We start from the raw sequence: 24305 nt of genomic DNA, 5'->3' as shown, positions 1-24305 counted from the left end.
GAATGAAAAATATGCAAAAAGTCAAGTGTTAAATGCACATAATAAGTAATAAGATAAAGATTTGAAGTGGCACATTTTCATACAAGTTGCATTTAAATGAGAATAAGAGGATTTAAGGATATTGAATAATGTATTTAAACATAATTGCGTACATAAAATATGCTTTGTTTGATTATTTTAAAAGAACTTTCCTATGACAGCCTGGTCAAAAACTATGTCCGCACAATTTGGCATGTTTCATTGCGTTATCACAAATAAAATAATAGACTCCAAGCACAATGCGCAGCTTTTAATAATACACATTTTAATAATATTTGAATAAAGAGTGAAGATTTTCATAGGCCGTACATCTCTTTTGGCCACTAACGTATGATGTATTTTTATAATGAGAACCTTTATTGTAATTTTTTTTGGCATACTGTATCGATCCACATGTCAATGTTGTTTAGTTTATTTACACTTCTTAGTCATGTTGAGCTTTAGGCCTACTGTTAGTAAGAAATTCCATTATAAGGAACTGGAACTGATTTAACAGTACAATATGCACAAGACTGAAAGGTTGGGGGGGGAACGCATAATTCTATAGTAGGCTATTAATAAAGTATAAATAATTTGTCTTTTTATGGGTTTAAATTTAATGTGACAAATTATGTTGTAGATTGCAGTCTCGACATGCCTTATGTGCAAAAGCATATTGTGAAGAAAGCAAACGGCAAGAATGGCTCTATATGAGAATTTCAGTGGTAAGTTCTTTAGGACACATTATCTGTATATTCTCCAAACAATACCCTTCAGGCGAAAGAAAGTATTTGGCAAAGGAAACCAGGCTTTAGAGCCCTGTTTAGCATATTGCAACAACAATAGTGTAAGATGAGAAGTGTTTCTAAAAGCATTTGTTTTAGTCTAGATTTACCACGCATTTACATTGTGCTTATAGCAGATGATTCCATATAAGGAGGAATACCTCTGATGAAAAGAGCTGTTACCGTGTTTGTTACAGGTTCCATCAGACGAAGATAAATGACCAAACCTTTTGAAAGAAGAACTTTACGGAAAGGTTGTTTAAAACACATATCTCTTTATTAAAACATAAATCTCTTTAGGTTACTTAAAGATTACGACCCTTATTTATTCAATCTCGACCCAGAAACTCTCGCCTGCCAGTGCCAAATGATCTTTTTTATCAGCTAGGATAGTTTAACACACTGATTTTTCCTAATAATACAATTTAATTTAAGTATACCTCTAATAAATCAACACTGACTGAAATAAATGAGAAATGTCACTCATCACAAAACTGCAGACGCGCCTGTTTGGTTTCACGCATAGACTGTAAAAAAACAAACCAGGCAACCAGGCACGCAACGCGCATAGCTGAATTCACCAGAACGCGCTTCTGTGTACACCAGAGCGCGCTAGGGGTCCTAATCGTGTCAAACGTCATTTTTCCTTGCTGCGTCCCATTGTTGCCTGAATCAAAACAGCTTACTAGAACTGTGATCTCTTTATGGCTTAAAATAATGGTCTATAATTGTGACATGCGACTTTGTTCACAAAATTCTTTAATAATATGTATACATATTATTTACCAAACGTTTTGAAATACATTCTATCTGGCTTCACTTCTTTACGGGTCCTTTAAGTCTAAAGTAAACCGGTTTGGCAGGTGTATCGGAAGTGTTCATTATCACTTTTAGCTTCTCTATCTACACCAGGTGAGGCTACATAAAAGTCAACTTAAACTTCGAGAAGTCCCCGAATCGATCCTGGCGAATAAAGTCCGTTTTTGATAAAAGTAAGTAGAGAAGGTTTTTCATATTCCCTGAGATGAATCGGTAACCCAACGTGTAACGTACAGTAGCCTAATCGAGTCGGTTTATTGTGAAGTGGCATTTGTTTTGGTTTGACATCTCTGCTAAATAGCCTAGATTAAACATAAATATACCCAAAACATTTTCAGAGTATTAATTCAAAGTCAAGGTAAGTATGTGATATGGAGCATATTTGATGGTCCCATACAGGAAAACTGACCGAATATGTTAAAAAGAAAATCATTATGTTGACTTCGACAAGACAGTATAATAACTGGTTCTGTTAGCCTAATTATATCGTAGTGGAAAATATCATTACCGTGGTCAATATACCGTGGTCTATTTTTATTTTTAAAGTATTGGCTACGGTAGATCTACCATGGTAGTGGATGATGATATAAATACCAGCTGCATTATGACGTGCACTTTATTTGACGTCACTGCTGCCTGCCACACGTGATAGGTTGTCTGCAGTCTTGATTGACAAAAGCAATTAATTTAACCCCTGTGGGAAAGTAGATATTAATTTATCCACCTTGTAGCAGACAGCTTGACATGATCAGGAGTGTCCCTTCGACATTCCAGTAGCTTTGTTAAAGGAGAACTCCGGTCAATTTTTAAAAAAAATTGTAAATTTGGAGTGCTGTCAATACAGAGAACAAAGACAAAAATCGGTGTTGCCTACACCGTGTTATCCTCTTTTTAAAATTTGCACCCTGTTGACTTCAATGGGGCAAGTTTTAAACCTGCTTTTAGCCTCTTAACATCCTTGATGTGTCATTACAAGTGCACAGCCAATGTGAGTGATTCCTTCAGAGTGAACACGGGTGAATCTGACTGCAGTAGATGTGAAAGATATGAATAAAAATTATGTTTATTCAGCCAGCGCACGCACATACCTGTATTTACATCCTGTTTTCGGTCGAAGTCCATAGTAATCGATTGTCGAGTTCACGCGCATATGTTTAGTTACCTATGATCACGCGCGTGAACTCGACAATCGATTACTATGGACTTCGACCGAAAACAGGATGTAATCGAAAACCGATTTTTGTCGTTGTTCTCTGTATTGACAGCACTCCAAATTTACAAAAAAATGAGCTCAATGTTAAAATTGTTCTCCTTTAACGTGCATGATGAAAAATGTCGAATGTGTTTAAAAGCTTTAAGGCTATAAGTAGGTACAAATTATCACTATTAGGTTGAACTTGAGGGGTTTGATGGAACCAAACCAGTTCCAACAAACCTCTCAAGTTCAACCTATTAGTGATAATTTCCTAAGAAGAACAGGTGTCCATCATACTTTGTGCCATTTTTTAAATTTATTTATTTCATTCTAGAACCACATTTTCGTCTTTATTTACATTTGCATTTGATTTGATCCTTTTAGCTAAAAAAACACACACAAAAAAACACTGATCATTTATTTTAAAGGGGGAAAAAGCACTGAATGAAGATTCTTGAACCTTGCTGATTAAGTTGTTTGTCTAAAGTGTTAAAGCAACCTCCACTGTAAGTGTCAGTGACAGTCAGATGTTTGCGCTCTCTCTCTATGGATCAATGCTGCATCCGTAATTGTTCATTATCTCCTCCAACTGCAAATTAAGATGTAATTGCACTGTCCCAGCATATTTGCATTTTTCATGCTTTATATTGCTATGTTAATCCCGTATTGACTAATTATCCGCGTAAGCGGTAATTATTTGTACAGTAGTAATCACAAAAATCATATTCTCATTGTTACGCTTGCCACCACAGCTGCATTTATTAGTTCACCTCCTCTGTATGACAGTCACAGCACAGGTTTTACATGAATGAGGAAATGAGTGGAAAACAACACCATCCATTATTACCTGGGGACATTAATAAGCCTTACTAAGATGCCCCGAGAAAAGCTTTGTTGGTACCGTTTCTTGTCAGATTTGGCGGACGATTTATACAATGTTTACAGTACGCATTGTTGTTCTCAAGCCTCTTGAGAAAATAAAGGGAGAGAACTGCATCAGTCCTGCAAATCCCCATCCATATGTTCTCAGTTCACAAAGTTCAGTGCTGTTTTTGCTTTTGTGTCTTTGTTTGAATTCCCTTTTTTAATTTTTCTGTCGCAGACACATGTATTAAAGCCGTAGGCTTATAGAACAGAAAGAGGGGATTCTTGTATTAGACATAAATCAGAAAAAGACCCAAGGCTCACATTATTCAGTGGCAGCTGACATTAGGGTTGGAAATAGTGCTTCAATTGCTCTTTAGCAGTGCTTTTCAAATGATTTTGCTTCAGGACTCGGATTTTACATTGGGCATCATGCGTTGGTGCAGCACAGTACCAAAAGTGTTTATTGTACAAACTAAATTTTAAAAAGTCCTTGAGACCAAACATGGACACTTACTAATATTGCCAAGACTTGCATAGGCCCACCAAAACGCAAAGTTCTGTTTGTTTTGCAAATGTTCTCAGAAGCCAATAATTAACCACAGTCTGTTTGTGTGGTAAACACAAACTGTGTTTATCCTCACTCTAAATCAACCCATATTTAATATATCTGGGTTGCATTTTCGTTCACGTTGTGTAGTTTTGTTCATGGTTTTTGAGGATAAAGGCATGTCATGCAATCTGTTCATGTTGGGATCTGCTGATTTTGTCTAGCTTCTAACAAGCGACATGAATTTGGACCAAAATACTGTACAGGGATCACTTTGCCATCTTAAATATGCATGATATAATATATGGTTAGTTGCATTTTATCATTTGCATTTAGCATGGCTCAAACGGATGGCCCACTGACCCAGGGCCTGTGTGAGAGGGTTTTGGTCCAGTTGACAAAACCCTTTTACCCTCTTGGTTGCCCCTTTTGGGCTAGTGCTGTTGCTACAAAAAAAATTACATTCATTGATTTTATAGATCAATTTTTTTGCCTTGAAAACTTAAAACGTTTGGTTTTGTGTGATGGTTGTTATACCTATATGATGGTCTTGCTGGCTCAAATATCTTTGTTTAAATCACAAAAATTACTTCTTATAGTCATGAAAGCATTATTATCATACTGTATGCATTGTTTTCCAGAAAAACTCTATTTCTGAATTTGCAAAAAACATGCATATTTTCTTTTTGTAAAGAAAAAATATTTTAGTGAACAAAACTAATTTTTAAATGTTTGGGGCCTGTATAATTTAAAAAATGTTTTTGGAAACGTGCCTCACAAAGGCTGCATTTATTTGATCAAAAAGTACAGTAAAAATTCAAATATTTACAAATGTTGTTACTCCAGTTCACTCTTCTTACAATGTTGTTTCTCCAGTCATACTCTACTCACATAATTCTTCAGCAATCATTCTTATATGCAGATTTGGTGCTCAAGAGACATTGCTTATTATTATGTTAAAAACAGTTGGGCAGTTTAATATTTTTGTGGAAACATGATACCTTTTTTTCCAAGATTTGTGATGAATAGAAAGCTCAAAAGAACATGATAAATGTCTTTGGTCTCACTTTTGATCAATTTAATGCACCCACGTTGAACATATTAAAAAAATTTTTTTTAAATCTGACCCCAAACTTTTGATCAGAATTGTAAATATTTCTAGAAAATGAGATCACTAATACACCTTTAACTTTGTTTTGCTTGTAGCACACCTGATCCCTCAAAGCACTATTACGTTGCTCAGTGCGTACTAATCCTCTTTAAAACCGCGTCATGAGATCAGGTTAGACTGATGATTCAGACAGACATTCTTTTGTGAGGTTATTTGGCAGAATATCTGATAGATGAGAAGCTATTCGACATAAGTTACTTACGTAGAAGTCTTCAGGTATCTCCCAGTTTTAAAGCGCGCAAAGTTTTATGTACGTTGATGGCAGTTCAGTAGAGCAATTTTTCCAGCGCATTACATCAACAGCTGTATGACAAACTAGAGAAGAATTTACAGCACACAGCTGTTTAGTACTAAAAGATCACGGGAGTGAAAGAGAATCATAGAGGTGTTACCAGCCGCAGCCTGGCATTTACTGCTACAATGTATATATGTAATGAGAGATTATTATATGAAAAATGACCAATTTTATGCAAGTTCTGGTCTTCATGCAGGTCTTACAAAGTTCAGAACTCCAGTTCACTTTCAGATATCTTGTGTAACATTATGTGCAGTTCTTTTCAAGATATGCTTCTTAAAATAAATAATGGTTTGTAGGCACTTTTAATCGGTAAAAAAACAGAACATGAACTTGGTCCTCCTTTTTTATTTTGGAAATAATCTGAAGCAACAGTGAATGACTTCTTTGTTAGTCATCTGCTTTTTCATGTGATGTCCTGAACTTGGGGTAGTTTTTATGTGAAATCAAGAATCATTCTTTTTTTTTTTGCTCATTCTTAAGGTTAGGAACTTGAACAAACAAACTGTAATTTGTGTGCAACTCATCCTGCATGTTTATGCTAGGAATCTAAATGAGAAATGGATGCGAATAGATTTTTGACCCTTGTATAAAAGTAGTATATGATGATGGTGAGTTATTTAAAAAAAAAAATAACCTTGAGTGATTAATTTGACCCTTGTGTAAAAGTAGTATATGACAGTGGTGAGTTATTTAACCCTTAAACAGGCAAGAGTAGAAAATGATAAGCAAAAAATCATTTCATGTAATTTTTTATATCATCTGGACTTAAGTAAAACATATCCAAAAGAATTTTTGAAATATTTTATATATTTTGGATTTTATGAGTTGTGACTCCCAGGTCACGTTGCCTGATTAGGGTATAAAAAAAGGACCAAGTCATTAATCCTCTAACTGTTACTGGCCCACTTGCCACTGCATTTTTAAAACAATTATATCCTATACTTCTTCTGATCTAATGTTGACAAATTATATATCATTCAAAAGCTTACAAACTCAAGATTCAGCCTGTGAAAACTGTTTTGAAATCGGATATAAAAAAATGGTACTTTAACCCCTTAACTGTCACCCCCTTTTTGAGAATGGACATTAAAATGCACTATTCAAACTTAAATGGTTGTAATTTGAGAATGCTTTTGGGTTTTGTCTTGTTTAAAAGAAGATACTCAGCAGATTATTGCTGAAGTGAAAGCACTTAAAAAAATTAAAATATGAAAAAGTTATGGAAGTTTAAATTTACAGTAAATCAAATATACTGTACTTAATATTCTTTTATATAAAATATCTATTTTACAAAATATTGTTTACTCTAAAATTGATATAAAATCAAAGCCATATATCTAATCAAGTTGTGTTCCAAATTTGAAGTTGATATCACAAAACTTGAAGTTCCCATGAGATTTTGTTTAGGCGTAATACCAGAAATAGCCACCGGGTGACATACATTGCATTGAATTTAATTGTATGCATTCTGCCGTAACAAATTAATACATTTCTGTCCAAATATCACTTCTGTCACAAAATATCGAACCTTGAGACTCAGACCTTTCTGACAATATTTTGTCAATATTAGAAAAGGTTTTGATCATAAATTATGAAACATGATTACGCCCAAAAGAGGTGGAGTCAGATAAAAGAATTTAGAATACCGTTTCTATGGTCACATAACGTCCAATTTCAAAATGGTTTTCACAGGATGAATTCTGAGTTTGTAAACTTTCAAATGATACCTAATTTATGATAACTACTAAAATATGTGATGTAATAAAAAGGCGATAAAAAAGATAATATTATATTTTAGAGGATAATATATATATATATATATATTATACTTTTTAGAGGATAATATTATTTTATCATTTTTTATTGACATACTAGTTTATATGTTTTATTATGAACTTTTAGCATGAAAACCAAAGTTTCAATTATTAAAAGTGTGTGCATCGACTTTTTGTGACAAACGCCAGAACTCCTGTTATGATGTAAATTTTTTGAGGTGCACTCTTGTCATAAATTCATCTATTACTGTTCCTACATAATTTGTAACAAAAAACAGTGCTATAATATCTATTTAGGAGTCTTAGACCTTTCCAACGATATATAGTTTGTCATTATTAGATTAGGATTTAATTGTAATATAGTAAATTTAAAATACAAAGATGGTCAAAATTAGGGTTAATCCTTTTTTATACCCTAAACAGGCAACGTGACTCAGGAGTCACATATATTTCAAAACGTGCTAAATAACAACATGAACAACATATTAATAAATTTTCTTCTTCAGCACCTTAAGACAATGTTCACAATTAATATTAGCAGTATTATTATTATTTTTCCAGAAGATAAGTAAGTTTAATATATATTTACTTTCCTCAAAATCTGAATGTCCTCCACCACCAGTAGCCATGTTGGATTTAGGTCAGGCTGACTAATTTATCACACAAAAATTGAAGCAAATCATGTGACCAGCATACTCAAGACAGACCACGCTGTGATAAATGATAAAAGGATTTCATGAAGAAATCATTCTTATGCCCCAAAAAAGACAATAAAAACTATGTGACTCGTGAGTCACGTTGCCTGTTTTAGGGTTAAAAAAAAAAAAACCTTGAATGATTAATTTGAGTGATGACATCAATATCACTTTAACATTTAAAGAATGCCAAATTACAACAGTCCTTGTCAAACTGTTACTTTTTAATTTTTTTTACTGCGTAAAAAAGGTACATTTCAGACAACATTTATCTTGAAAACAAGGGTAACTAGAGTTGCGAATCCCTCACATAAGAAAGCAAATCAATTTATCTATTTAAATGATCTTCAGATGTAATGCAAAAAAACAAGAAGGGGGAGGAAGTCACAGAACCATCACATATGCGTATATAACAAACATTCTTATAACCAAAATGTAGGCTATTTGGTTCAATAGGGGTTATACATTTAGTCCATTTCAACCAGTAATCAACAAATTTATCTCTCTGAAAGCTCACATAAAATGTAATCTTCTCCATGGTAAATATATTTTTTAAAACTTCAATCCAGTCCTGTATTTGTGGCGAATTAGGTTTACCAACATCTACAGTAGCTTGTTATGTTTGCTTGAAACAAGAAGTATTCTGTATTTGCTCCTACTTCCTCATGAAACCATTGAAACATTGCCAAGATAAAGTCATTACTTAAAGTCTGCCTAATCAAGAATGTCTCGAGCAGCATTAGTTGGAAAGAACGGCCTAATTGGTGGGCGTCCTGGTATTACTACTATATTAAAATATTCAAGCAGGTGCATACAGGAGAATCGTCTTGTTGATGTGGCTGGTTTTTCAAGAATTCGTCAACTGAAAAGACTGTTGAAAGTGACGTTTTGCAAGTACCTCGCTGAGTAAACCACAGAAAAGGTGCACATGCCAGAAGCAACTCTTATTTGTTGCAAAAGGGTGCTTGATCACCCCAATATATCCAGTGATTCATCCATCAAAAATCAGTTAATAGAAGGTGATGCATTCATCTTTGTCGCAAAATGAGGGTGTGGTGGTATTTAAAAGGAATGCTTTTGTAATATACTGTACTTGTACATCGGGTACAGTTTTGTTATAAGCTTTTTTTTATTTAGATTCATATTATTCGAAATTACTTTAAAAATGTCATACTTGCATACACCCCTTTTTAGATGTGTGTAATTTGTGATTCATTTTGAAATTTTTGTTGGGCATAAAGTAAAAAATGTCTTGGAAAATAAATAATAAAAATATATGCCTCTAACAAAGTTATGAAACTCTAGATGGCGCAGGCTAATAGGTCCTAACTCAACCTGCTCGTAATCACATCATTATCTATAGGGCGCAGCTGATTGGTTCCTGCTGTATCAGTAGCCAATGAGCTTGTGTGCTCAACCTTCAAATACATGGGTAGCGTTTGCCTAAGCAGTGCAGCGCGCTTTCAAAAACCCTCCACCTTCCCCAGCTCCACCTGTATAGATCTACTACGGGTAATTCATGGACGCTATATTGTACAGCAGCAGCATGTCTTACTTGCTCACAGCAGTGTGTTGTGAATGTATTGGCAGTTGCAAGTCCCGTACACAGCAGCAGCGTAGCAGATCTATTCCGCCAAGACCAAACATATCAACATTGTCAAATCCATTACCATGCCAACACTCCGAGAGTTGTCATGACAGAAATATATTTTAAAACTTCTGAAAATAATGATTTTTATGATAGTTACATCACATTAGCCAAAATCTTTCAATTTTGTTCAATTTTTCAATATCAATCAAGTGCATTTTAAAGTAGATTTTAAGAGACTTTTCTTTTTCTCTTCTTTTTTTTTTTTTTTTTTTTACTTTGACCTCGTCTCTTTCTATATGTTGTAATTGGGAACTCTACCAGCATCAGTGTCTCCATGGCTTGTAGATGGCCTTGGATAAGATGTAATGAGTAACAACAAGAAGGAAAGGCAAATCTGACTCAGACAGTGACTCGTGGGAGACACTTTTTTTTTTTTTTTTTTTTTACCCAAAGTCATCAGCATGAATATTAACACACTGATCACTGACTGACTCTGGCTAATATAATTAGTGCAATTATCAATGAGGTGAGCAAAATAACCTGTTGGGTTATGTTGACATTTGATGTATTAATGAATAATTTACAGTTTGTCATATTAAAATGCTGGAGAGAGACTTTATAATAGAGGAACATGCAATTGTGGTGATTTCATAGTCTGTCACCTTGAACAAGTGGTTAAATATTGCCCATAGCCTTTAAATAATTTTGGTATTTAAAACATAGTTCAGGTTCATAGTAACAAATGCCATAAGAGTCGTTTTACATAGTAGAATTGAAAGCATTCAGGAAGATGCAAAACATCCTACAAATTTGGTCTATAGACATTTGACGTTTCAGAATGTTGGAATGTGAAGCAGAGGAAGATAAAATTATGTATCTTCTAATGTTTCTTTTACAGTGAATAACCCTATTCCTGCTAACCTAAAGTCTGAGGCCAAGAAGGCTGGCAAGATCCTTAGAGAGTTCACGGAAATATCCAACAGAATGGGGCCTGACAAACTTATTCCAGGTAACTGTTGTGCTGCTGTCATAAACCAATTAGAAAACAATGGGGAAACATTTATCTTTTTGTGATGGGGATTCATTAAATTAATCAAATTCAATTTATCCCTTTTTTGAATTGATAAAAATCTGACAACATAAGGATCAGTATCATATTTGTACCAAATATTGTTTTTGGAAAACCTTGTGAAAAAGCACTGCAAGATCCATTAAAAAGAGTTACTCACTTTTTTATTGATTTATAATTGATGAATTGCAAATGTTCTGTTTAGGGCAATTTAATGTACAAATTATTACATTCATTATTTAAAAAACATTAATTAGTTTAATCACACCTTGCAAAATTGATTATGATTATCAAATTAATTTGATCGTTTGACGGCCCTAACTACATTGACTGAATTTCTCAGTTTTCTTTTTTTATTTACACAATACAGTGGAAGTATTTGGACCTGTAGAAGAAATTTAACATGTTCTAAATTTTGCATTTTCTTATATTCATAGAATCTTAGAAAACATGATGGTACTTAGGTCAAGGTAATGCATGTGGATTGCATGTGGATGTTCCATGATTTTCTGCTACACTGATAGAACAAAGAACTGTTATACTATAGAGAACGGAGGATGCAGCAATGTGTTAGTTATGGGACATGTTGTTCAGAGACTATAAAGAAGAAAGGATGCCCTCCCTTTTTTGTCACACTCTACAGCCACTCTGTATGACTGTATGATTGCTGACCTTTCCTTGCAAGGGAATAAATAATCTTTAAAGACAATTGGCACATGTTTGTCTCTTATTCAGTGATTTAAAATGGTTTGCCACTACAGACCCTTACAGTAATAACACTTAAAAATGTCAATGCATTAAATAAGAAAATATCAAACCAAGTGGTTTCTGCACACAAATGAGTAAGTTCCCTCAAATTTCACAGGTGTAGTTCATCATATTGACTATGGACATGCTCTTCATTTCATGCTCATCGTCTGTTGTTTTATACTTTAAACTTAAAGGGATAGATCACCCAATAATGAAAATTCTGTCATTAATTACTCACCCTCGTGTCGTTTCAAACCCATAAGACCTTTGTTTATCTTCGGAACATAAAATTAAGATCTTATCTTTGATGAAATCTGAGAGCTTTCTGTACTCTCCATTGACAGTCAACGCAAAAGTTCATAAAGAGATCGTAAAACTAATCCATATGAATTGAGTAGTTTAGTCAAAATTTTCTGAAGAGACATGATCGCTTTATATGATGAACCGATCAGATATATCAGAACCGATGAAGCTTATGCATGTTCGCTTGACGTAGGAGAACCAATGAGGTTCATTCTCGTGTTATGCAGCACATTTGAGCTTCAGCAAGAACCAATGAGGCTTGTTCTCGCGCGTCAAGCAGGTTCGGTTGAGCTGTTTATGTTTGCTGATCAATGTTTAAATGTGAATAAAAGAATAAATTGAATCTGTTCATCATATAAAGCGATCGAGTCTTTTCTGAAAATCTGAACTAAAACGCTCAATATGGATTAGTTTTACGATCTCTTTATGAACTTTTTGAAGCGTCAAAGTTGCGTGGACTGTCAATGGAGAGTAGTACTTAGGCTTACCATAGTGAAGACAAAAACACGTTTTGGAAGGATTGATGATGTATTGGCTCAATACTTAAATTTAGTTACGTAGTGTACCTTTTAATTTTAGTGAAATGTTTTAAAATGGTGTTGTGCCAAAATAAATGCCACTTTGATATGTATATGCATTGACATTCATACATTTTTATTTGTGTCAAAATACTTGTTGAAGCCACGGTTCCTTGAGCGTAGGCTAATCCTGATGCAGTAATAGCACACATGCCAGACATGTAAGTGCTATTAACAGCCCAAAGTTAGCATTTCTGTTGACTGATGTCATTTGTGTACAAGACTAGCAGTCTTTCTGCCGGTCCATTGCCAAGTATCTGTTCATGCATGTCTTCAGAAAGTGACATGAATGCAGTTCACTCAGTAACTTCACCATATCTGTGCAACCTGTGCAAAAACACAATGCACCAATCAACTCTGCCTACCTGTTTCATCTTGCATTTGCACTTTTTCTTTTTTTTTCTTTTTTTACATTTCAGTACTTATGTCTAGATTCAGAACAGTTTTGCCTGCACAAGTCCAATTGTAATGTCTCCTATTCATTTACTTCTATCTTTTCCACAACCTGACACCAGCTCATGTCATTGCCAAGGCTCAGGGACTGGCCATCCTGTCAGTCTTCAAAGCAGGTTTCATGATCACTGCGAGGGGCGGCAGTGGGATAGTGATCGCAAGACTCGCTGATGGAAGTAAGTGGGTTTTACTGATGACCATTCTGACATTTATTCTGAGTGTAAAATACACGTAGGCCTATATTTGCTTGGTGAGGTCAGGAGATTATATAGTTTGTGACATACTGTAGAGTACATGATGTTCAGATAAACTCTAAATCACAACTATTACGACAAAATAGACCAATTTGTGAAAATAGGGAGTTTAATGGGTTTTGGTGTAATTGATGTCTGGCAGCTGCCTTATAGCAACATTTGAAACTGAATAAACAAACATTTAGAGCTTCATTGACTTAAGTGTTTTTCTTGTTTTTACTCATTGAATTTTTACATTGTTCAGAGATGATACAAGTTCAGAATTTTTTTTTTTTTTTTTGAGGATTGTAGTAATCATTATTTAACCTTTGGTAATAGCTATTATAATGGACAAAAGGTCCCGCGTTTGGGCACTATATATTTTAATAAAAATAAAAAAGTTGAAGAAAGGCCATATTGGCAACTTTGTTTGTTAAAGTGACATGTATCAAGACTTAATCTGTTTAAAAAGTTCTAGTTTATCCCAAATTCATTTTTTTTTATTTTTTTTATTTTTATGTTAAATTGTGTAATTGTTTTCTGCATTCTGTTATGAAGGATGGTCTGCTCCTTCAGCAATTGGCATTGCTGGACTCGGTGGAGGATTTGAAATTGGTCTGGAGGTAAGTTTTTATTTGACACCAGAGTCTCTAAAAGAACAACCAATTTCTTTAATTCAGGTACAAATCATGTTTTTGGCTAAATTGTCTAAAAATAAACAAAAAAGCTGTGAGAAGGTAATTTTTTCATTACTTTAAAAGTCCTTTTGGGTTCTTTAGTAGAACATCTGTGATTTTATTTTTTATTTTTTTTTATTTTTTTTAACCAATAGAAAATGAATGATCATAAAAAAAAAACAGGACTAAAGCTTATAACATGGTAAGCACCTTAGTAGTAGATACTAAAAGTTTCAGTCTCACAGATTTTGAGTCAGTAAAGTGTTCAAGAACAGTTGTGCGACATGTTTATTCATGTATTAGATGAACATCTTGGACTACACTATGCTGTATGCCTATGGATTATGCTCTGTATGCAGACACTACTATAGGTTCCTCATCAGGGTATAATTTGTAAATTACTTCTCATGCAATGTCATGCAAAAAATATGTTTTCTTTCCATCGAATGTCTGAGTCATGCATAGACAAGAATATCAAGACATTAAAATATTTGCCCTGTCTGACTTGGCTGTCTTGTTTTGTATTTCTTTTTCTTCCCATCATCCATCATCTGTCAGTCATTTAGAATATTTTATTGTGAATAATCTTATGTGATACTTTTGTGTGATAATTAACGTTAACAACAACAAAATGATAATACAAATAAAACATAGCCACACATTATGGACTTAATCTTGTAAAAAAAAAAAAGTTTTGCAAATTACTTTACTTTCATCAAACATATCACCTGAGTTTGATTTATAATTCTAATTTTAAATGACCTGTATGGATAATAGATTTCACTATAATTTACTAATAATAAACAGGTGCTCCCCAGAATAATTGTGTTTTCTTTTAACAGTTAGTTTTCCCTGAATCTTGCAAGGTGTTCTGTAAAAGCATGACCCATTATGAATTACTCATTACGACCTTTTCCCTAAACCAGATGTCAGCCTTTTGTCAGGAGCTATTATTAGCTCAAGTGCTGGCTTCATCATTTTTCAAAGCATAAAGTGGATCCTCATATCTCTGGCACAGGAAATCACTGTGCATGTGGCATGTGCCCAGCGAGGTCATTTGTCAGCATCAGGCAGAAGCTGCACTTTGTTTCCTGACCTTGGATTGCAGCTCGGATGAGTCATTTGTGTACCAAGCGCCTGTGCATCTTGACACTTTTGATTAATTTCTGGAGTAGCCTTCAGGCGCTGTGGTTAGCACTGCGGTCTCTGTCTCACAGTATGTAGCAACACACCTGATAAGTAGCAAGGGAGTACAGGAAATATCGATTTTATCTTTAGGCATTAAAACCAGAGCATGTCTGAAACCGGTCCAAATCTTTCGACACCAACTAGCATTAAAAAAAACTTAAAAACTATTGCTGAATATAGAGCAACTTTTTAATGTTTTGCTGGTGACAGATGCACAGTAGTTGGCGGCAGACATGGGCAGTATTTCAATTAAATGTATTTTAAACACGTATTTAATTACTTTAGTGTATTTTGTAATTTGTATTTTGCAGGTGTGGAAAAAATAAAATGTAGTTTGTAACAAAATATTTTGAGGGAGTGTATTTAGAGTATTTCAAATACTTAAATACTTAAATAAATCACCATATGGTTATCACCATAGTAAATGATTTTGCCATATTTTCGGTCTGATGTTGGCAATGGCAATGTCCAGGTTAGATGCACGAAAATCACGTGACACCCTGTAGACCGGGCTCCCTCCAAGAAGTGAATGAGTTTTGAACCCCTACGGGTGACGTCACGGACACTACGTCCATATTTTTTTACAGTCTATGTTTTGAACACAGGAGAAGAAGTGGTGCTGCTCCTCTTAAAAACGGCATTAAAGGGATAGTTCACCCAAAAATAAAACTTTTGTCACCCTTTTATTGTCCCAAACCTGTATGAGTTTCCTTCTTCTGCTGAACACAAAAAATATATATTTTGAAGAATATATATATGTATGTATATGTATATGTATGTATGTATATGTATGTATGTATATGTATGTATATATATGTATGTATATATATATATATATATATATATATATATGTATGTATGTATGTATATATATATGTATATGTATATGTGTATATACAGTGAGGAAAATAAGTATTTGAACACCCTGCTATTTTGCAAGTTCTCCCACTTAGAAATCATGGAGGGGTCTGAAATTGTCATCGTAGGTGCATGTCCACTGTGAGAGACATAATCTAAAAAAAAAATCCAGAAATCACAATGTATGATTTTTGAACTATTTATTTGTATGATACAGCTGCAAATAAGTATTTGAACACCTGAGAAAATCAATGTTAATATTTGGTACAGTAGCCTTTGTTTGCAATTACAGAGGTCAAATGTTTCCTGTAGTTTTTCACCAGGTTTGCACACACTGCAGGAGGGATTTTGGCCCACTCCTCCACACAGATCTTCTCTAGATCAGTCAGGTTTCTGGGCTGTCGCTGAGAAACACGGAGTTTGAGCTCCCTCCAAAGATTCTCTATTGGGTTTAGGTCTGGAGACTGGCTAGGCCACGCCAGAACCTTGATATGCTTCTTACAGAGCCACTCCTTGGTTATCCTGGCTGTGTGCTTCGGGTCATTGTCATGTTGGAAGCCCCAGCCTCGACCCATCTTCAATGCTCTAACTGAGGGAAGGAGGTTGTTCCCCAAAATCTCGCAATACATGGCCCCAGTCATCCTCTCCTTAATACAGTGCAGTCGCCCTGTCCCATGTGCAGAAAAACACCCCCAAAGCATGATGCTACCACCCCCATGCTTCACAGTAGGGATGGTATTCTTGGGATGGTACTCATCATTCTTCTTCCTCCAAACACGTTTAGTGGAATTATGACCAAAAAGTTCTATTTTGGTCTCATCTGACCACATGACTTTCTCCCATGACTCCTCTGGATCATCCAAATGGTCATTGGCAAACTTAAGACGGGCCTTGACATGTGCTGGTTTAAGCAGGGGAACCTTCCGTGCCATGCATGATTTCAAACCATGACGTCTTAGTGTATTACCAACAGTAACCTTGGAAACGGTGGTCCCAGCTCTTTTCAGGTCATTGACCAGCTCCTCCCGTGTAGTTCTGGGCTGATTTCTCACCTTTCTTAGGATCATTGAGACCCCACGAGGTGAGATCTTGCATGGAGCCCCAGTCCGAGGGAGATTAACAGTCATGTTTAGCTTCTTCCATTTTCTAATGATTGCTCCAACAGTGGACCTTTTTTCACCAAGCTGCTTGGCAATTTCCCCGTAGCCCTTTCCAGCCTTGTGGAGGTGTACAATTTTGTCTCTAGTGTCTTTGGACAGCTCTTTGGTCTTGGCCATGTTAGTAGTTGGATTCTTACTGATTGTATGGGGTGGACAGGTGTCTTTCTGCAGCTAACGACCTCAAACAGGTGCATCTAATTTAGGATAATAAATGGAGTGGAGGTGGACATTTTAAAGGCAGACTAACAGGTCTTTGAGGGTCAGAATTCTAGCTGATAGACAGGTGTTCAAATACTTATTTGCAGCTGTATCATACAAATAAATAGTTAAAAAATCATATATTGTGATTTCTGGATTTTTTTAGATTATGTCTCTCACAGTGGACATGCACCTATGATGACAATTTCAGACCCCTCCATGATTTCCAAGTGGGAGAACTTGCAAAATAGCAGGGTGTTCAAATACTTATTTTCCTCACTATATGTATATGTATATGTATATTTTATATAATAAAATTATTATTCTTTATTCCAGACCCTTAGGTCCATATCATAAGTAAAGAAACAGAAAGGAGTTTAACCTTGGGAGTTTAAGCGAAATTCTTAATGCATCATTAAATGCCACCTGTAGCTTTTTCATTATAGCTTTACTATATCTACACCATAGATGTGTCGTATAAAATGAAAATAAAAAAAATTAAAAATTAAATTAAAACTTTCTTTGAAATTACATCCCTTGGTCACCATTCACATTCATTATAAGTAAAATTCTTATTGACTTATCATTCTTATACTCATTTTTATTACATTTAAATTAAATTAAAAATACATTTTTTGATTTTAAACCATCCATCTAATGCTTCACATGAAACATGACGCATGTCCTCTTCTTTTCATCTCCAGTCATCAGATTTTGTCATCATATTGAACCAGAGGAGAGCTGTGGATGCTTTTAGTAAAGGAGGGAATCTTACACTTGGAGGAAACTGCACTGTGGCTGTTGGGCCTCTTGGCAGGTATGTGTGTTGATTTAACAGTGTAATACCCCATTCTGTTGCCAGGGGTCAGAATAATGCAGAGTCAAGGTATGGAAACTTAAATGCTTTGAGCAAATGTCCACTGTTAAGCATCAGTGTCGTAATTTGACATGACACTTTTATTACTAAAGCGTTTTTTATCTGGATGCATCTGAAAAATCAAAGGTTATGGCTTAAGGAAGAAAGGTTTGATTTATGTAAAGAAATTGATATTATGATTGTTTTATGTTGTGTTCAGGAATGAGAAAAGAATTGTGCAGTCCTTGAGCGTTTGTGAGTTGCATTGTGTTCCATTTGTTTGTAAATCGAGCATTGAAGTCCATTTGCTTGGAGCAAGTTTTTAAAGTGTTTACATAGGCGATGGAGGGCTTTGACAGCATTTCTCTGAAGGGATAAATTAGCTGTAATATTTTTGAACTGTTGATTTAGTGCATTTACGGATAGCAATGAAAGGAAAGCTCTTGCTCTTGCTCTTACGGAAAAATTTCCAATAAAATCAACAGAATATAAAAGCCATCTATATCTTTATCACTTCACAAGGGACTAATTTTCTCTAATGATATGTTTATACAAAAAAAATGTATACAGTTGTGAGCTGCCAGCTTAAGCTATCACCTGCAACACAGTCATTCATAATATGACAAGCATGAGCCTGTGCAGAAAATACTGTGAGAATTATAGATAATGAAGGGTGTCCATACTGTACTTTAAGAGCCATTCAGTAGTGCTAGTTTAAATTACAGCTGCATTGTTCTCCGGTGAATCGGTTATTTTACCTTTATTGACGGATTCTGCTGTGTTTGTGCTTGTTTGGAAAGTCCTTTTTTATTCTCACTGCTTTAATTGTTGTTTATGGATCTCGCCTGAATAGAGTTGCAAGCAGTATTACACTGAATGGTTGCCTGCTGCACTACAGTATAGCTTTGAAAACTAGGCCTTAAGATTCCACTTAATGTGGATGTGTTTGATTGTTTTTGGTTTGGATGAGATCAGGTCTGGATTTGGTTTGGCAGCAGTGACTGCAGGGTGTATGTGCTCTTTTGAAATGAGTTATTCTTGGAATAGAACCTTCTTACCACCTACTAGGACATATTTTAGATAAATGTCACATCTCATTCTATTAATAAAATCTAGGGTTTGCATCAAAATCAAGGTCTCTTTAGTTGGTGGACAATGAAACGGATAGTTTATAAATATTTTAAAGGGGTCATATAAGAAAGACAATGTTTTAAATAATAATTACTGCACTTTTCAGAGCTGAAAATCATCTCTTTGTTCTCCAAGATTAGTTTGTCGAAAGCTAGTTTAGCCATTCCAAAAACTTTAATGTCGAATCCTTATAGTAGGGCTGGCCGATATGACCAACATCTTATATCACGATATGAGTAATTTATTTCATGATGGCAATATATTTCAAACTAAATATATTATTTAACTTAAAATAAGTTTAAAAACATGTAAAGTATAAAAGAAAAACAGACCCTATTAAGACATGATCGTATGCCTGAGTCTGCATTACTCTCAACAAATCCCAGTGATTATTACCCTTAGTGTAGTTTCATCCTCCCATTTGATTCCACTATTATCCTTGACTGTGTAGTGTTTATTCCTTGCATATAAACAAGTCTGACTAAGCATATTTGACAGGAATTTGGAGGCAGATGTGGCGTTTCGCAGTACAGCGGCTGTCTACTCGTACTGCAAATCTCGTGGCCTTTACGCTGGAGTGTCTCTCGTCGGTTCTTACCTCATTGAGCGCAAAGAAACCAACCGAAAGTAAGCACATGTCATAGGTTAAAGAGCGTTAATGTTGAAATAAAGCCCTCAGGCTCTGATGTTACCTCACATTTTGACCTACTTTGTGTTTTCATTGTTATACTGTAGTTTCAATATCTCATGTGTTCCTTACTTTTGAATAGGTTCTATGGCCAAGACATTCGTGCTTCTGCTATTCTCAATGGAGATGTGGAACCCCCACCTGAAGCATTTGATTTGTACACCATTTTGCAGGACTACACAGAGAAATACACCACCGACTGGCAGAACAAACACATGCCAGCTTCAAGCAAGGTTACTTTGTGCACTACTGCCCCATGTTGGCCCCAAACTAAAGCTGGCCAAGCTTCAAGCTACTCATAATTTTAAAGTAGTTTAAGTACAATCCTGCTACTCTTTTGAAAAAGTAGTTCGCTAGACTATATGTATATATGTAATATAGCTTTCTGGTGATTTTTTTGAGACTCTGAGAGTTTTGAATGGATGAACAAGCAGGGCTATCAGGGTGATAGCATCAAACTTGAACGGATGCATTAATAACAAATACACCATCAAAAAAAAAAAAATTAGTGATGGAGTAGCATTTAACTAAATATTTCACTGTCACTAAATATGTTAAATGCAGGACAGGGACTCTAAACTGTGAATCGTTTGTTATTATTTAATTTGATCATTTACATGAACTGTCTGAACAAACTGATTTACTAGAGTGAATCAGACTAGATGAATCACAAGAATGACTGTAGATCTGAAAGAGATAGTTTAGTCCCAAATTCCCCATGTCTTTTCTTTAAGAATCATAGTGTGCAGCAATATAGCTAGGGATTTAATGAAAAAAATGTTGAAATAGCACTGTTGAAATAGTCTTACAGGATTGATACACTTCTCATTTGTATCACCAGATTAGCAACAAAATAAATATTCCTCACGCATTCAGCTACTCTTTAGCTCTGTTTAAATTGCCCGTGTCATTTGCCTTTGCATGCTGAAACATCACATTAATTTGACTGACAACATCACTCATTTGAAGGGTTAAGTAACTTTAATCTCTCTTACTTGATGGGATTTAAAGTCACACTATTTTCCACTGACTCAAAGCTTTTTTTCTTTTGTCAAATGAACAATTTTTTTTGACTCATTTTGTTCATTTAAGTCATGCACACAGGAACCCTTCTAGTTCAATCCCTTTAACAATAGAGTACAAACTTTTTTCACAAGTATGCAGTAGTTCCGTGAGTTTGGAATGAAGAAATGAAGAAATTACACCTACATAAAGCATGAGCAATATAATCTGCTGACAAATTCTTTCAACACATTAGAAGGTGATTGTGAGCTTCATTTGATGGCTACTATAAATCAGACTTCTATAAAACACTGTAGATGACAGTAATATAGGCTTTCCACTTGGCACTTCATTTTGGTCACTGGGGTTATGTGGGGAAAAAACAGTGGTCTTATGAAATCAGGTCTAAACAACCCATTTGATTCCCTGTCATAGTAATGAGTATGTTATTTAGTTTTATAAGTTGGAATGAAGCAAAATCAGTAGGTCTGTGAATAGCACAATAGTATTACACTATTAGAAATACAGTGAATATTCAGTTGCTTGTATACTTTAATCCAATTAATATTTAAGGTGCGAACTGTCCTTGCATACTGATTCAAATTCACACAAAAAAGTTGTTCAGTTGTCCTTTTTTAAAGACTTGAACTAATTGATTATTTTATGGCTTCAGTGCCAGTCTCTGTTTATCAAGTTCACTGGGTGAAAGACAAGCCTGTTGATGTATTTTCGGGTGTCTCTGTTTTCACAGATGAGTTCAGCACCATCTAGACCAAGGCCTCCCACACAGAGAGCTGCCTCCTGTTACACACCCAGGACTCAAGGTAAGACCCCGAGTGACCTTTCAGATCCGCACGCATTTCATCATTCAGAGTAGAAATATGAACTCGCATAGGTCTAAAAAACTTTTTTCATATATTTTCTGGGGTTGTTGTAAAATTAGAAGGAAGTTGCCATCTCCTTGCCTCTGATTCTGGGTGACTCTTTTATTGTTATGTTGATTAAAAACTATATTTATAACTATACCTATAAAAAATTATATTTTCACAGCTCCTGCATTTGTGAAGCCAGCTCTTTATCCGAGCTTAGACAGCTGGGATGCTGAAAGCTCAGGTGAGTGCTTTTATTTTATTTTATTTTATTTTATTTTATTTTATTTTATTTTATTTTATTTTATTTTATTTTATTTTATTTTATTTTATTTTATTTTATTTTATTTTATTTTATTTTATTTTAGTAATTTATTTTATTTTAGTAATATATTTTATTTTGAGGACTATGTCAGTGCCTAAGAAAACCTAATTCAAAAGGTTTTGTGTATTGCTGTTAACACAAGCTTCTCACACAGATAGTGAAACCATGAGGAGTGTTTTTCCCTACTTAAGTAAAATTATGCTTATTGTTAAAACAAACACTTCACACCTGTGACTATGGTAATAAACTGACAGAAGAGGATTTGACTGTGTGTTTTGTAGCCCACCCTGCTTGTTCAAGCATATTATCAAGCAGAATATCTGAACAAAAGGGATTATTCCTTCTGTATATGATGAGGTTAATCAGATCAATCTTTTTAAAACAACAAGAAATACCTGTGAGGGTAAAGATGACAATGTGGTCATGCATTTCATTTGACACTGATAAATTATAAAGTGGATTAAAACCACTAGATTAGCAACGGCTAATTAAATAGCAGAAATGCACGAGAAGAAACACCCAGTGCTGTGTGAGATCCTTTCATTAATCAGCTCAGCCTATGGAGGATGATTTGTGTTGTCGTCAATTCAACTCCACTAACATTCTCGTTTATTTTCATTAGGTTCCTAAAGGCCTGTGTTTAAAGTTGAATTATAGGGATTAGATTAAAAAAACGCGACGGAGTGGCTTTGCCTGCCCCGTTTAGAAGAAAACCACTCAGACTGGCTGGGAAGATATCGAAAGAAGCCATGAACTGTAGACTGGCTGTTTTCCCATCTTCCTTTATTCAGGAAGGGCCTCAGTGCTCTTTGCCATGTCACAAGTCAGCTACACAGCAAACGCATTCTTTCCCACAGTGAGATGACATTTTTATCCATGAGGGGAGACATTTTAAAGGCCGCTAGCTAATAAAATGATGTGTGTGGATTTTGTCACATACAGACCCGAGCATCAAAACATTTGGCAGCCTCCCTGTCCTTTAAATAGGACAAACTTGGAGGAGATGCCGTCCTAAATCACCATAAGTCCTTAAGGCTACTTTATTGCAAACAGTAAATTTTATTCCCAACGAAACGGCAGACGAGTACTCGTGCCAATCTTTAGTACACAAGAGTAAAAGGCAGCAATGATTGATTATGAAAACATTATAATGCTAACATTTACACAGTGATTTTAAGTCCAGGACAGCCAACAACAGCACTCAACACTCAAGGGAGATTATAGTGTGTTCTGCTCATAAAGGACAACTGAAAGGAAGCAAATGCTGCAGTCTTAAGAAAACAGCTAGATGCAATGCACCAGTAACTTGTTTTTTTAAACTATTGATTAAAATAAGTTGCTCATAACCCTTCTGAAAAGGCATCTTAAACCAGCTTAAGTTGGTTTTGTGGTCTTAGTTGGTCTTCCAGTCTTGTCAGCATGGGCTGTTTGCTGGTTTTAGAGGGGCACTTTTCAGTTGATCAGGCCAGATGAAACCATTTTAAACAAACATAGTCTATAGGCTGGAATACACTATGTGACTTTTGCTCTAATTTACAGTCTGTACAAGTCAGACACTAGTTGCCGAAAGTCAGAGTCGGCAGATTTTGGGCATTGGGAGTTGACAGATTTCATAGAAAATCATGTAGTGTAGGATGAGCACAGACTTCAGACTTTGATTTCATCCAGTCAGAGGATATCAAACATGTTTGATATTTTGAGCCGATTTTAGAGCATATATTGTGGTAAAGTATCAAATCTTTGGTCGTAGCGCTGAATATTCAAATTCTTTGTTGGCTAGAACTGAAATATACTAGTGTTTCTGTCCATCGTGAGCATAGCAAGCTGGAGGGAAAACGGCTTTTGTACCTGTATGTGATTGTTACTGTTCTGTCCTCTTTAAGTCCTTCATGGTCAGAAGAAACAAGAGTGCCATCAGAACGTTGCACATCTCTTAGAAGTGCATGTCGAGAGGTTGTGTTTTCTTCTGGTGTCTCTAACTTGCGCAACTGCAGTTCATTCAGTGTGAGCGAATGACATAATGAGATAGGGCGATCAAGCGCGCTAAGGCTAATATAAACTAAAGACGCATTCTGGTCGTAGATAAATGACGTGGGGTTTGTTGTCACAGGTAAAGTTGTTCTTGAACGCATGGATGCCAACAGTCAAACATATCTGCTTTGCCACAAAAAAAAAGAAAAACAGTTGGCTGTACATTTGCATTCCT

The 24305-nt window shown here is 35.2% G+C and overlaps 1 protein-coding gene across 1 annotated transcript in view; it reads left to right on the top strand.

The window, feature by feature from the left end:
- The first annotated feature begins 1452 nt into the window (after positions 1-1452).
- sh3yl1 (SH3 and SYLF domain containing 1) overlaps positions 1453-24305 on the top strand; it is a 29945-nt gene continuing 7092 nt past the window's right edge. The window contains exons 1-9 of the mRNA XM_084097729.1: positions 1453-1795; positions 10660-10770; positions 12977-13090; positions 13706-13770; positions 17933-18045; positions 19714-19842; positions 19986-20136; positions 21657-21729; positions 21956-22018. Of these exons, the coding sequence (XP_083953855.1) occupies position 1795; positions 10660-10770; positions 12977-13090; positions 13706-13770; positions 17933-18045; positions 19714-19842; positions 19986-20136; positions 21657-21729; positions 21956-22018 (820 nt within the window). The 5' untranslated portion in view covers positions 1453-1794. The remainder of the gene's footprint in view (positions 1796-10659; positions 10771-12976; positions 13091-13705; positions 13771-17932; positions 18046-19713; positions 19843-19985; positions 20137-21656; positions 21730-21955; positions 22019-24305) is intronic.

This window comes from Abramis brama (assembly GCF_963993115.1).
Source record: "Abramis brama genome assembly, chromosome: 21".
Lineage (NCBI taxonomy): Eukaryota > Metazoa > Chordata > Actinopteri > Cypriniformes > Leuciscidae > Abramis > Abramis brama.
This window is presented reverse-complemented; position numbering and strand designations above follow the sequence as displayed.